The 15,671-nt window shown below is 39.8% G+C and overlaps 1 protein-coding gene across 1 annotated transcript in view; it reads right to left on the bottom strand.

The window, feature by feature from the left end:
• Nucleotides 1-15,671, bottom strand: part of nom1 (nucleolar protein with MIF4G domain 1) — a 45,497-nt gene that overhangs the window by 20,167 nt on the left and 9,659 nt on the right. The window contains exons 4-5 of the mRNA XM_052016194.1: nt 15,006-15,329; nt 9,881-9,991 (exon numbers count right to left, since the gene is read on the bottom strand). Of these exons, the coding sequence (XP_051872154.1) occupies nt 9,881-9,991; nt 15,006-15,329 (435 nt within the window). The remainder of the gene's footprint in view (nt 1-9,880; nt 9,992-15,005; nt 15,330-15,671) is intronic.

The following is a 15,671-nucleotide window of genomic DNA, read 5'->3' as shown; positions in this document are numbered from 1 at the left end:
TAGCCTGGATTGTGAGATGTGAAGAGGAAGCAAAAAGGCTCCAAACCAACTTTAAAAAGTTGAGAGTGGTCAAATATATACTAATGCAGTATAATGAAGATAAATGTGAGGGTATCCACTTTGGTAGGAAAAACAGAAAGGTAGAATATTATGCAAATAGTGAGAGATTGAGAAATGTTGATGTACAAAGGGATCTGGATGTCCTTCTACACCAGTCAATGAGAAGAAATTGGATAGGTTTGGTTTGTTCTCACTGGAAAATAGGAGGCTGAGGGGTGACCTTATAAAGGTTTATAAGAGGGGCATCTATAGGGTTGATATTCTGAGCCTTATTTCCCCAGGGTATGCGTCTAAAATTAGAGGGCACAGTTTTAAGGTGAGAGGGGAGAAATGTAAAAGAGACCTGAAGGGCAAATTTTTCCACACGGAGAGTGGTGATTATTTGGAATGAGCTGCCAGAGACTATTCTAATATTTAAAAGCCATTTGGAGAGGTACTTGGATAGGAAAAGAGTAGAGGAATATGGGGCTATTGTGGGCAAATGGGATTTGCAAAGAAAGGCATCACGGTTGGCATGGACAAGTTGGACCAAAGGGCTCATTTTTATGCTGTACAGCTCTATGATCCGATGATCTTTCATCAGAATACAATTTGCCCCACTCTGGCTAGGTATCACATAGGCATTGACACATTTTCTTAAAAAAAAAATCCTCACAGAGAAGTTTGAAAGTTCTGATAGGTTCTCAAACAATAAAGCAAGCATGTAAATAATGAATGGATTAATTGAGGTGGGCTGGGGTTGATTAACAGCTAAAGTGGATATTTACAATTGGAGCTAATGGAGCATGATAACTTTTCATATCTTTACCAAAGTCATAGTAAAGGAGGGAATAGCTGAGATACTGGAAAGGCTAAATAATTGATACAGGAGAGGTACTAGAAAGGCCAGGTGTACTCAAGGTAGATAACCACTAGGTTGGGAAAGGATGCATCCTAGGTTAGCAAGGAAGGCATGGATCAAAATTGCAGAGGTTCTGGTCACAACCTTCCAATCCTCTTTAGATATTAGAGTAATGGCAGAAAACTGAAGGATTGCAAATGGTGTGCCCGTGTTCAAAAAAAGGATTCACAGGCCAACCATTTTAATATTAATTTTCGCAAATATGAATTCTTGAGTGCTTGCATGTACAAATATTAGAAGGTTGCAGGATAAGTTGACAAAGTAAGTTTAAAAAATAACAGTTTGCAGGCTTTTTAAGAGGCATGGTGTTATATTAAACCTCTTCAAAATATGTCAGTATGGTTTGGCTGCTAATAGAGTATTGCATTCAGTTCTGGTCATTGCATTAGAGGAAGGAGGTGAAGGCCCAGGAGAGTGTGCTGAAAAACAAAACACAGTAGAATGATCATTGCAGTGAGGGACTACAGTTTTGTGCACAGAAAGGAGAAAATGAGATTTTACTCCTTAGAGCATAGATGGTAATAAAAGGCGATTTGATCAAAGTATTTAAAACCACAACAGAATAGACAACAGAAAGAAACTGCTCCCATCCAGTGAGTAGCTGTGACTTGTGATTCATTGTCTAAAAGGTCAGTAGAAGTAGATTTAATTGTGGCTTTTAAAAGGGAATTGGATGAATATTTGAGGGAGAAAAAGTGACAGGACAAGGAAAGAGCTGGGGAATGGTACTCACCAGATTGCTCTCGCACAGAACTGATGTGGGCACGATGGGCCAAATGGCCACATTCCACATTATAATGATTCTATGATTTTAATTTAAAATGTTGAAAACCTCAACAATAGATGTTTTCAATGAGTAATAGTTCTTAACAAAAGAATAATTGCATCTAAAATTATTTTTGGCACCCACTCACCCCAGCCCACTCTCTGGGCATCTGCCATGGAACTTTCTCACTCTATGTTCGTAATGGTCACCACAAACAAAAGATACTTATATAATGATGCATCTATAATAACACTAACATATGTTAATTCATTAGCTTTTATTGCCAAAAAGAATTTCTCATTTTTTAATGTCTCCTCCTTTCCATATTTCACTGTTGTAAAATTATTTCCATTTACATCAAAATCTAAAATATTTGGTGCATTTTTGTCCTTACACAACTTCTTAAATAATGTTCCCTCTCATTATACCGATCTGCCTCAGCAAAACACAATTGAGTTGCATTAGTTGAGACCAGATGTTCCACACATCCAAATATTCCATTTTACTTAAAACTGAAATAATAAAGTTGGAGGAAAAAAAAACATCAGGTCAAATAATGTTTATTTTTCAGTCCATAAAGCAAAATTTGCCTGGAAGTACAGAAGCAATAAAACACATATCATCTGAAGTGTTCTTATAATGATCCCTTTTAACTGTAAAGTAAACAGACAGATTTACAGTCTGGATATAAAAACAAATTCACTTTTCAAACACGGTAACATTAACCTTTTCATCAGCATAATGCAGAGTTATAGTTCAACAAAATTTTGTGCATTTGTGCAAAACAAGAAGTGTTTTCTGCTTCTATGGATCTTTCAACATAGTGTACATATCTAGAAGAGTAGATGAGGGCCAACAAAACAATTTCATTGTTTAGTCATACAGCATTACATTTGAAGCATAATGATGCACTAAATACTTAATGCATTGCAAACTGACTTGTGCCTTGTCATGCTATAATTATGCTAATTTTCATATCCAAGCAAAATTAAGATTAACCATAAATAAATCCACACAATCTATAGTTCCCTCTGCTACTTAATCATTTAATGGAGAACCTCTCCCAAAATGTACCCCTTCACATTTCTCGGCATTAGTCATGACTGAACATCTTTTTGCCAATCTGCCTGAAACCACATTCCCCATTTCAGAATCAACCATATTCCCTATTTTAGACTCAACCACATTCCCCATTTTATGTTGTCTCCAAAGCAAGCTCATTTCCACATATCCAAGACTAGATCCATATATAGTATGAAAGTAGTAAGAGTAAAGGCACCAACACAAACCACTATTAAAAAGAACTTACACCACAAAAGTCACTAATTAATCATTACAATGAAAGTCAACTTTCCACTTGCTCACTGTGTATCCTCATCCACTGGAAGAACATAACAAATTGCATGTTAATGGAAAAAATCAGGAACTGCACAATCAGGATCTGCAATTGTCTTACTTGTCCTTTAGATATTCAGTGCTATCGCAAAGGATAACATAAATGGAAAACTCATCCTTTAATCATCAACCTTGCTTAGGGAGGCTTCAAAGATGAGTTTTTCAGGAAATTGGGACTGGATATATTGTTCGAATAGGATACTCGAACAAATCCATGTAATACTTCTCTGCAAAAGGTTTACATGGCAGTGTGGAGATGTCAGTCATGACCGAAAGGTAGCATTTTGACTTTTGTGATAATAGATTGTGGATGGAAGTTCCATGTGAGGTATGAACAGCTATTCTAGGTCAGCATTTTCATACGGGGACTGTTCATGTCAAAGATCCCTTTTTTATTGCATGCAATATTAATAAAATCCTATTAGTAAATAAAAAAGATTTCATGGTCTATTTCGTAGAACAGGAAAATTCTACTCGGAATCCTGGATAATACTTACATTTATTCTGAAGAGATTTGAGAGACTCAATTACATTTTATCTTTTCAAAAATTTAACATAACATTTGAGTTCATAGGCTAAAACTACTATATCACATGCCTAATTTCACATTAGCATTAACTCTCAAATATGTAGTGAAGGTTGAAGTTTGCTTTTATATTGCAATTTTTCATGCACAATACCATTTTTGCGAAGTGAGCTTTAGCTTAAGATGAACATCACCTCTTGACCTGTTATTTGCATATTGATTCAAATAACAGAAATATAGAAAAATAGGAGTAGGCTATTTGGTCTTTGAGCCTACTCCACCATTCAATATAATCATGGATGATCATTCAAATTCAGTATTCTGTTCCAGCTTCTTCCCCATATCACTTGATCCCTCTAGCCCCAAGAACAATATATAACTTCTTCCTGAATATATGTATTGGGACATTCTGTAAACTACTCAGTGAGAAATTTAGATAGCTGAGTGTTTTGCCTCTTTCTAAAGCAGTCAAATTGGTTGGCGATGTTGGGGCTTTTCATTGTAAAATAATGTTACACGACCACATAATCATTCTGTTTGCCAAGGCAGGCTTGCTGTATTCAATTTTCATGATGGTAAACACCACCCATAAGAACTGGAACGGTGTAATTATCAGATAAATTTGCAAATGGTTTTGCTGGAATGGCAAAAAAATGCATCTAGGATCTACCTATTGCTTACTTCTTCTGCTCCACCCCTTCCTTTCATCTTATGTTTATGTTTAGTTTAGGTTTTTCATGTAGAATGCTGCTTATATGATGCTATTTGCCTGTGATTTTGCTGAGTAAGTTTTTCATTGCACCTGTGCACACATGTACTTGTGCACATGACAATAAACTCAACCTTGACTTTTTATACTGGCCATCTCCCCTCTACCTTTCAGTCCAGGTCGAGGGCCTCCACCAGAAATGGCAACTGTCCATTTCCCTCCACAGATGCTGCCTGACCTACTGAGTTCCTCCAGCATCTTGTTTGTTGCCACTGGAAAATGGAAATCATACTTGAATGATACTGAGTGGAAAAAGATGCCAAAATAGCTGGGCATTTATGAGAATTGTGAAGAAAAGTGATAGTCCGAGACAAAATAAGGAAATGGATTTCATTTAATTCAGAATTAAATAAAACATGGTATGTAGCTGGGATTGGGCAGTCCGCCGAGCCAATGAGTAGCAGCAAGTGTTTTTTTTAAAAGAGGGCTGGCTGAGAAGCTCATCAAATATATAATGTCCGATGGTGGAGATGGGTCCAGTTGAGCTGCCAAAGGCAGAAGCACCATACAACAGATCCAGTGGATGGAAGCTAGAAGAGCTATGAATAACATAAGAAATATAAGCACACAAGGCCATTTGGCCCTTTGCACCAGGCCTGCCATTTAGTAAGATCATGGCTGATCTTTTAACTCAGTGCTACACTTCTGTACTAACCCCATGTTCCTTGATTCCCTTAATGTCTAAAAGTCTATCAGGTTTGGTGTTAAATACACTCAGTGACTGAGCCTCCACAGATCTTTTGGGAGAGAATTCCAAGGATTCATCATCTCAGGGTGAAGAAATTTCTTATCACCTCTGTCCTGAATGGCTGACATATTATTTTGATACTGTGCCTCCCCAGTTCTAGATACCCTGGCCAGGGGAAACATCAGTTGTACATGTACCTATTCAAACACTGAAAAAATGTTGTCTTGTTTAATGAGATCATCTCTTATTCTTCTAAACTCGAAAACATAGACTCATTCTGTTAATAGACCGACTCTTCTTCACTGAAAAAACCCAACATCCCAGAAATTAATCCTGCGAACCTTTGCTCACTTCCTCTATTACAAGAATATCCTTTCTTGGCTTGGGAGGCTCGTCCTTTGCACAATATACCAGATACAGTCTCACCGGCACCCATGACTTCTCTACCCTGGCACTCAAAGTCTCTTGCCATAAACATGTATGGAAGACATAGACAAGGAAAGGCTACATACATCAGGAAGAGTATGACAAAGCACTACAGAAATAAATGACAAGGGAACACAATGTACATGTTAAGCGATAAATTAACATTTCTGAGATCAATTTTGACATTGAACAAATATTCCAATATCAGGATCAATGGGGAAAAATTACTAATAATTACTTTCATTGATAGATATGAGTGGAACCAATTCTTTTTATTACATATTTTGTAAAAACAGTTGGTTGCAGTCATATCTATCAATGAGATTGCTAAATTTTGTGAATAACTCTGACCATACAACATTGCCACCTAGTGGCATTACACCAGCAGGCATTTTTCAGGAGCTTCCCACTGGGCTCGCCTACAAATATGTGAAGGTCAGTTGAATATTGACTGAGAATAAGTTATTTCATTTAAAATTTTCTGTGTCTGAAGAGAGAGACAAAATATGCAATGGACTCGTTCAGAGGCATCTAAAAAGAAAGAAACCTTAAAGATCATTAAATTTGGAAGAAAGAACAAGTTTTTTCTTGAAATGTTGAGGGCAGTAGAAGTGTTCTATGTAAGTGCAATTTATTTCACTGAACCAAGTATGTTTTCTTCCTGGATACAAAGCAAGCAGTTCAGTGTGTGAGAGAAAGTGTTTGGCTCCAGTGAAATGAAAATCAAAGGTGACTGTATTTCTTAAAGTCACTACATATCTCTCCAACCTCCACCATTCCCATCTCCAGTCACCTTTGTCGTATGTGATTCTTGACTACGCTCTTGTCAGAGTCAGAAGGTTGTGGCTTCCAATCCCACTCAAGCGATTTCAGAACAAAAGCTAGGATGACCAGTGTAATTGTTAAGGGAGTACTGCAATGTCTGAAGTGCTGTCTTGCATTTGAGATGTTAAACGAAGACTCCAACCAGGAAAAAGCAGTCAGCCTGATTGGCAATCTATAACCACCCTAACCATTGATACATTCTACTATTGCTGTAGACTGCACCATCTTCAAGTTACACTGCAACAACTTGCCACGTCTTCTTTGATAGTACAGGTGACCTCTTTCACCCAATTTAAGAAATTAGGTCACTGAGAATACCACTACCCTGCAGTTCGCTTCTTCTGGATGTGGAAATATACCATTTCTTCATCATCACCCACTCAAAACATTATTGGACCAACTTTCATTCCTAACACTCTTGCCTCTGACTCAGAAAGTCATGGGTGCAACTTGTGCTCCAGAGGTACAATCACAAAAGAATCTACATCTACATCAAATCACATCTACCCTGCTAACCAATTTTTTTTATTCATTCAAGAGATGTGGACTTTGCAGGCTGAGACAGTATTTAATTGGCCATCCCGAATTGTCCTTGAGAAGATGGCAGTGGGCTGCATTATATAACCACTGCAGTCCTTGAGGGGTGGGTATACTCACAATGCTGTGAGGGAGGGAATTCCAGGATTTTGACACAGTGACGATGAATGAACTGCAATATATTTCCAAGTCAGGATGGTGTGTGGCTTAGAAGGCAACTTCCAGGTAATGGTGTTCCTATGCTTTTGCTGCCCTTGTCCTTCTAGCTGATAGAGGTCGTGGTTTGGAAGGTGCTGTCTGAGGAGTCTTAGTGAGTTGCTGCAGTGCATCCTGCAGACGGTACAAACTACTGCTACTGTGAGGCCGTGGTGGAGTGAGTGAATTGTTGTGGATGGGGTGCCCATCAAGTGGGCCGTGTTGTGTTATCTATAAACTTTCTTGCCCATGATCCAAATCTGAATTCAAATGACTTATGGCATCATCACGAATCTAATGGAACTCCATTAGTTACATCTGGTTAATTTGAATACTGGGCCAAAATCTGTTTCCTGTCACTCAGCCATTGTCCTAGCAAAGTCAATACACTGCCTTCAGTCCCTTCGGCTTCAACTTTAGTTATCAATCTCTTCAAGTACTTCTGGGTCCAAATAAATGGCAACCTATAGACATTGGACAGAGGTGTATAAAATCATGAGGGGCATAGACTGGGTGAATGCACAAGTCTTTTTCCCCTCAGAGTTGGGGAATCAAGAACTAGAGGGCATAGGTTTAAGGTGAGAGGGGAAAGATTTAATAGGAACTTGAGGTACAATTGTCTATTTTTACACAGAGGGGGGTATGTAAGTGGAATGAGCTGACAGAGGAAATGGTTGAGGCAGGTAAATAACAACTTTTAAAGGACAATTGGACAGGTACATGAATAGGAAAGATTTAAATGTTTGTGGGCCAAATGCTGGGAAATGGAACTAGCTTGGAAAGGCATCTTGAAGGGTCATCACATCATTCAGCGGCAGGCACAGTGGTGCAGGGTTCAATTCCGGCCGCTGTCTATAAGGAGATTGTATGTTCTCTCCGTGATTGCGTGGGTTTCCTCTGGGCGCTCTGGTTTCCTCCCACATTCCAAAGATGTATGGGTTAGGAAGCTGAGGGCACACTATGTTGGCGTTGGAAGTGTGGCGACACTTGCGGGCTGCCCCCAGAACATTCTACGCAAAAGATGTATTTCACTGTGTGTTTCGATGTACAAGTGACTACTAAAGATATCTCTTATCTTCTGAAATGTTAACTCTGTTTCCCTCGCCACAGAAGCCCAACCTACTGAACAGTACTGTTTATATACCACTCCATGTGCACAACTTCAGCTCTGGAGGAGGCTAGGGAGAATGGAAGTGTGAAGACATGGAGGGATTTGAATACACAAATGAGAATTTCAAGAAAGAGACACAGAGACTGCAGGTGCTGGAATCTGGAGCAACAAAGAAGGCACTGGAGGAACTCAGCGGGTCAGGCAGCATCTATGGAGGGATATGGACAGTCAATGTTATGGATCAAGACCCCTCACCTGGACTGGAAAGAAAGGGGGAGATAGCCAGTATAAAAAGGTGGAAGGAAGGGGTGGAACAAGAGCTAGCAGGTGATCGGTAGACGCAGGTGAGCAGGGTGATGTCAGAAGCTGGGAGATGATTGATGGAAGTGACAAAGGGCTGAAGATGATGGAATATGATACGATAGGATGGTGGAGCATAGAATAAAGGGAGGGAGGTGGGGAGGGGAACTATTGGGAGGAGCGTGCGGCGATAGGCCAATGGAGAGGATAAGAACGTCAAAATGGAGTAACTGGTAGACATTAGCCAATGCAGGCATAGGATGATGGGTGAATGGGACAGAATAGATTTACATAGCTAACGAAGATGATGTTTAAGGATTGAAAATGAACCTAAGCCAAAGTCCACTAGTTGAGTCTAGAATTGATAGAAGCATGAATGAAGTTTTCAGCAGTTGGTAACTTGACACAAGGGCAGATATAGGTAACAAGAGAGAAAGCAGGTTTAGGCCACAGCTAGAGTACTATGTGCAGTTCTGATCACCATACTATAGGATGTGATTGTATTGGAGAAGATTAACCAGGACATTATTGGGATGAGGACAGAATGGATATGCTAGTTTGTTTTCTTTGGAACACAGAATTCAAGGGTGGGAACCTGACTGAGGGGGATATATAGGGTCAGTATAAACTTTTAGCAGAGGCATCAATAGCCTGAGGGCATTGGTTTAGGGTAAATGGTAGGACATGCAGAGGACATACGAGGAAGAATTTTTCACAGAGAGGGTGGCTGAAACCTGGAGCTTGCTGCCTAAGGGGGTTGTACTCTCACAACGTTTAGAAAGTATTTAAATAAGTAACTGAGACATCATGGCATAGAAGGTTACAAGCTGAGTGATGGAAAATAGGATTAGTGTATGTGATGGCCACATGATCACAGTGGGGCAAAGGGCCTGTTTCTGTGCCTTGTGACTCTGAGTCTTTGTAATGGAGTGGATACACAATTGGAAGCTTATCACGTAATTTCATACAATGCTGAAGTTCTGAACAACTCAGTTGGACTGAGAGAGGAATGTTACTGTATACATGTCAGTGAACAGAATTTCTGATGCTAGCTAAGATACTGACAATGGTGCTTCTCGTGTTTAACTGAAGACAACTGTGACACATCCAGTGATGTACATCAGAGAAGCAGCTGACGACAAAGATTTAGAGGGGTTGAGAGAAATGGTGGTAAGATGGAGATATTGAATCTGTTATCTTTTGGATGGTGCTGCTTGAGGGGGAAAGCAATTCAAGTGGAGGAGATGCCATATGTAAATACCCAGACTATGATTCATTATAGTCTAATCAGTAAACCTTAATTAGGGAAAATTCCCAGCATACTTCCACTTGTTAGAAGTATGTTGTTTAGAAGTAATATTTAATAATATTGTTACATTACCAGACTCCTCTGCAGTTTTCGAAATCTTTCCACTGGTTCAGGATCATAGCCTGGAATTTTTCTCATATCATTATTTTTCAATGCCAACATGATTTCCAGCATAAAACGAATCTGGAAAAGGAAAATGAGTTGCAGTGTAAAGAGGTAAGCAATGGATTGCAAAAGACCATGTTGGTTCATTTGGCTGATTCTAAAGCACACACAGAAAAAAAATTCATTACCCACAGTCCAACCAATTTCACTATCAAATGTTTGGCAAAACTGCTGGTGTTGTCAGCCTCATTTGCCCTCCGCGATAATCCACTCAAAATAATCATTATATCACTGGTGAAATGTTTACAAACGAGCTGGATTTCATCCCGGTCCAACTCATTATCATTCTGATAGTTTTGGCTCTCTCCACAGATGCCATCTGACTGCTGAGTACTTGCAGCTAATTCTGTTTTTATTTGCATTTGATGTTGTCTATGCAGATTTTAGCAAGGTTTTTGACAAGGTTGCTTATGGCAGGCCAGAAAATTCAAAATCCACAGAATCCAATGGGGGTTGGTAAAGTGGATGACTAGAAAGTTGTAATTGCACTGGAGAGGGTGAAGAAAATATTTACAGGGACACTGCACTGGAAAAGGTTAGCTATCAGGAAAATATTGATCAGGCTGTGGTTGTTACATTGGAACAAAGAATCAGACTTATACAGCATGGAAGCAGGCCTCTTGGCTCAACTGTTCTCATTTGCCTGCATTTGGCCCATATCTCTCTGAACCTTTTCTATCAATGTACCTGTCTAAATATCTTACAAACACTGTAATTGTAGCCGCCTCTACAGCTTCCTCTGGCAGCTCATTCCGTATACCCACCACCCTCTGTGTGAAAAAGTTTCCCCTTAGGTTCTTTTTAAATTTTTCCCCTCTCACCTTAAATCTATGTCCTCTAGTTTTACACTCCCCTATCCTGGGAAAAAGACTGTAACCATTCACCTTAACTATGCCCCTCATGATTTTATAAACCTCTTCAAGGTCACCCCTCAGCATCCTACGCTCCTATCAGCCCCTCTTTATAACTCAAGCCCTCCGGTCCCAGTAACATCCTTGTGAATCTTTTCTGCACCTTTTCCAGCTTAATGACATCCTTCTTATAGCAGGGCGACCAGAACTGAGCACAATACTCCAAGTGCGGTCTCACCAATGACTTGTACAGTTGCAACATGATATCCCAGCTCCTGTACTCAATGCCCTGACCATTGAAGACAAGAGTGCCAAACGCCATCTTCACCACCCTGTCTACCTGCGTTGGCACTTTCAGGGAACTATGTACCTGCACTCCTAGGTCTACAACACTCTCCAGATGAGTCTGGGGGGAGATATAATTGAGGTGTACAAAACTATGGGGAGCCTAGACAGCATAAATAATCTCCTAAACAAAGTTGTCAAAAGCAAAGGTTAGAGTCATTCAGCACAGAAACAGGCCCTTTGACCATCATGTCCATCAAGTACCTATCAATACTAACCCCACTTACCAGCACTTGGTCTATCACCTTCTATGCACTGGCAATTCAAATGCTCATCTACATACTTCTTAAATATTGCAAGAGTACCTCCTTCAACACGCACTCAGGCATTGCATTCCAGGCAGAGATGGAGGACAGAAAATGTGGTAGCTCTATTCACAAAGGGCAACAGGGCTAAGCCAGGGAATTACAGTCTTGAGACTCTAATGTCAGTAGGGAAGTTATCGGAAAAAACTGAGGGACAGGATTAATCTACATCTGGAAAGGCAGGGATTAATCAAAGATAGTCAGCATGGCTTTTGTATTCTTTCTACATTGGTTAGGCCACAACTGGAGTACTGTGTGTCATTCTGGTCTCCACGTTATAGGAAGAAAATGATTGCATAGGAGAGGGTGCAGAGGAGATTCACCAAGATTCTTCAGTTATGAGGAGAGACTGGAGAGGCTGGTTTTGCGTTCCTTGGAGCAGAAGAGGCTGAGGGGGACCTGACAGAGAAAATTATGAGGGGCATAGATAGGGTAAGTAATAGGAATCCTTTCCTCATAACGGAAGTATCAAAAACTAAAAGGCAAGAGGTTTAAGAGATTTAGAAGGGATCTGAGGAAGTTGGGCAGTTCTCCAGATCTCCAGTGGGCAATTGGAATCTCTTAGGACCCCTTCAATTCCCTTCCTTGCCTCCCTAGCAGTTTGTGGATTCCTCGACCATTAAGCCTGCTAGGGCATCCAATACTCCTTTGTAGTGACAACGTGTTCTAGAATTTCACCACGCCTTTCCCTAGCATTTACCCTATCCTACTCAGAAGTAAAATGCAATGGAAGAAATCACTATCACTACCAACAGGCAACACTTGATCATCAAAACCTCTTTTAGCATGCACTCCCAGATATTAGAGTGCTAATTTCATCCATACTAAAAGGTGGAGAGTCAAGCCCTGTGTTGATAATAACTTACCCATTATGCTACTGCACCATGTCAGAGATGGACATTGATTAGAAAATCAAGTGGACTAGCCATTAAAGCTGTGGCCACAGGAGGAGGTTGGAACTTGGGAATTTTATGATGTGGTTCACCATGTAATTTTCCGAAGCGTCTCCATTAGTTACAAAAGAATACGCTTCATATGTCTTAGTGAGTTTTGTTGCATGAAAAGACAAAGCAGTTCTGACTGCCACTTCACCCTAAATATCACTCCATTTATAACCAGTATATCATGGCTAGAGTTTCTATCATCTACAGAACGGACTGGAGCAATTCCATCAACTCATATCAGCAAAAATTGTTACAATCTGTAATCGCCACCAACTAGAACAAGAGCATCAGATGTCCTGGGCATTAACAGATATCTTGATCTCGTTACTGGCATATTAATTAGGATATAAAGCCTGCTTTGGACTCAAGTGGTTCAAGTAGAAGATTCACTGCATCATGACAATTTGTGCTAGGCATATATGTTGGCCTTGCTAGCAAAGCTCACATCTCAAAACTGATACAAAGCTGGGAAGCAGTGCAAGTTGCGAGAAGAATGCAGGGAAGCTTCAGAGGGAAATGATAGAGTGGGCAAGGACATGGCAGATGGAATATTGTATGGATAATGGCAAGATAATCCACTTCGGTAGAAAAATAGAAGCGTTAAGGAGGGACGGAGGATGAGGGGGGACCTGATAGAGGTGTATAAGATGATGAGAGGCATTGATCACGTGGATAGTCAGAGGCTTTTTCCCAGGGCTGAAATGGTTGCCACAAGAGGACATAGATTTAAGGTGCTGGGGAGTAGGTATAGAGATGTCAGGGGTAAGTTTTTTAATCAGAGAGTGGTGAGTGTGTGTAATGGGCTGCCGGCAACAGTGGTGGAGGAGGATACGATAGGGTCTTTTAAGACACTTTTGGATAGGTACATGGAGCTGAGAAAAATAGAGGGCTATGGGTAAGTCTAGTAATTTCTCAGGTTGGGACATGTTCTGCACAGCTTTGTGGGCCAAAGGGCCTGAATTGTGCTGTAGGTTTTCTATGTTCTATGTTAAGGATCAGAGGCTGAGGGGAGAACTGATTGAAGTTTATAAAATTATGAGAGGCATGAATAGGGTACATAGTCAGAAGCCTTCTTCCCTAGGGTGGAAATGTCAAGTACTAGAGGGCATAGCTTTCAGGTGAGAGGGGGAAAGTTTAAAGGAGATTTACAAGGCAAGTATTTTTTTAAACATAGAGTGGTAGGTGCTTGGAACGCACTGTCAAGGAAAGTAGTGGAAGCAAATATGATAGCAACATTTAGGAGGCATTTAGACAGGCACATGAACAGGCAGGGAATGGAGGGATATAGACCATGTGCAGGCAGATGGGATTTGTTTAGTTTGGCATCATGGTTGGCACAGACATAATAGCTTGAAGGATCTATTCCTGTGCTGTACTGTTCTATGTTCTAGGTTTCTTTAAATATGAGCAATTGAAAGGTAATGGTATGCAGAGGGATCCAGGCACACGTGCATGAATCATTGAAAATTAACATGTAATCAGCAAGCAATCAAAATAAGCATATTGCAAGCTGATGACACTTAACTGTAGGATAAACAGTAATTATGGCCATGTGTGAATTACAATGTTAAAGACATTAAGCATTTGCAATGCCAGACATAAATGGACTAATCCATGGTACAAGGACAAGGGGGAAGAGATAAAGGTAATGAAGGTCAGTTACAATGTTAGATAATGGGTTGTATTGGGGGTAACATCTGCTATAATCTACATGGCAAAATTAACCATAAATGGAACATATCAGAGTCAGCTGTTGAGGAGGTAAGAAATTGCCATGATCACTGTCAATTTGATATGGTATACCAAGAGTTTGCCCCTTAAAAAGTTTGAATAAAACTTTGATCACTTAAACTCCAAGGACTCGTGACTACTGGTCATTATCCCACAAAAGCCTTTTATAATAACTATCTAGGACCCTCTTGAGATAGCACCTAGAATACTATGTACAGGTATGGTCTCCCTACTGAAGGAGGGATACACTTACAATGCAGGGAGTGCAACAAAGGATCACCAGGTTGATTCCTGGAATGGATTTTGGGGGTGGGGGGTGGGGTAGGGGGTTGGTTGTGGAGGTTTAGGACTCAGATGAGAAAATATTTCGTCACATGAAAGGGGTACTAAATCTTGGGAATTCTCCACCCAAGAGAACTCTGGAAACTCAGTTATTTTGAAGACCAAGCTAATATCTTTGTATGTTAAGGCAATTAAGGGACATTGGGATATTGCAGGAAAGTAGTGTAAGGAAAAGAGTAGCCAAGAGAATTTGAATGATGGAGTTGGCAATAGAGCCGAATAGCACAATTTTTTTCATTCCAAGCAATTCAGGTCAAATGTATTGCAGCTAAATGGAAAATTGAAGATCCTTAATTTAATCCCAGATCTGTATTAATGTCAATTATCGTTTCCCCAATTTCTGATCAGTTCCTCAATGGTATAACTGAATTAAGAATTGAATAATGAACTTCAGAGTCTGACAATATACTTCAATTTCATAACAGAGTAGGTGCTATATTCTGTAATATTTTAACCAGTTTTAAGATTCCCAATCCTTTAATTAACTATGTCTTAAATTTGAAATCTTTCTTACCCTGGTCTGGTCATGAAACTGTTTACCATCACTGTTAACTTTTTTTTGAGCCTCCATGATGAATTCTCTCAATGTCACAGCATCATCTTTCCGAAGAGTAAATCCCACATGTTTCAATAAAAAAAGGGTGAGCTCAATGTCTTTCTGTTTGAAGCTTTTTGTAAGTTTTCTTAGAATATCAAACACCAACACAGAGTGTATCACATGGAAGTTGTAAAAGTGCGCAATCAAATTGATTAGATTATCACATTCCTTTCCTTCAACAACATTTCTGGAATGTTCTTCAAATCTCTTCACCACTGCCTCCAAAACATGTGCTCCAACCTGCAAAACAAAAAGGCATCAATCTTGTACCTATAATTCTAATACATTCTAGTTAGAGTTTGAAGTATAGCTCAAAATTCATGATCATGAGTAAAAAGGACTTAAAAGTTATGCTGACCTTATAACCACCAGATAACCCAAAGCACTTTACAGCTACAAAGTACTTAAATCGGGCAATCATTGTTATCATTCAAGAAACTTCAAGACTGTTCTTAACATTTAAGAATCTCAGTATAGGAAGAATGCCATGGCTTCATTAGATCTGGAAACCTGTTTAACAAGCTGCTACAGTTATCTGAAAGCCCTTTTCTAGTAATAATGGAATTGAAAGATGGTTCAACT

The sequence above is a fragment of the Pristis pectinata genome, chromosome 5 (assembly GCF_009764475.1).
Source record: "Pristis pectinata isolate sPriPec2 chromosome 5, sPriPec2.1.pri, whole genome shotgun sequence".
Taxonomy (NCBI): domain Eukaryota; kingdom Metazoa; phylum Chordata; class Chondrichthyes; order Rhinopristiformes; family Pristidae; genus Pristis; species Pristis pectinata.
The sequence above is the reverse complement of the archived record's forward strand: the minus strand, read 5'-3'. Positions and strand labels throughout refer to the sequence as shown.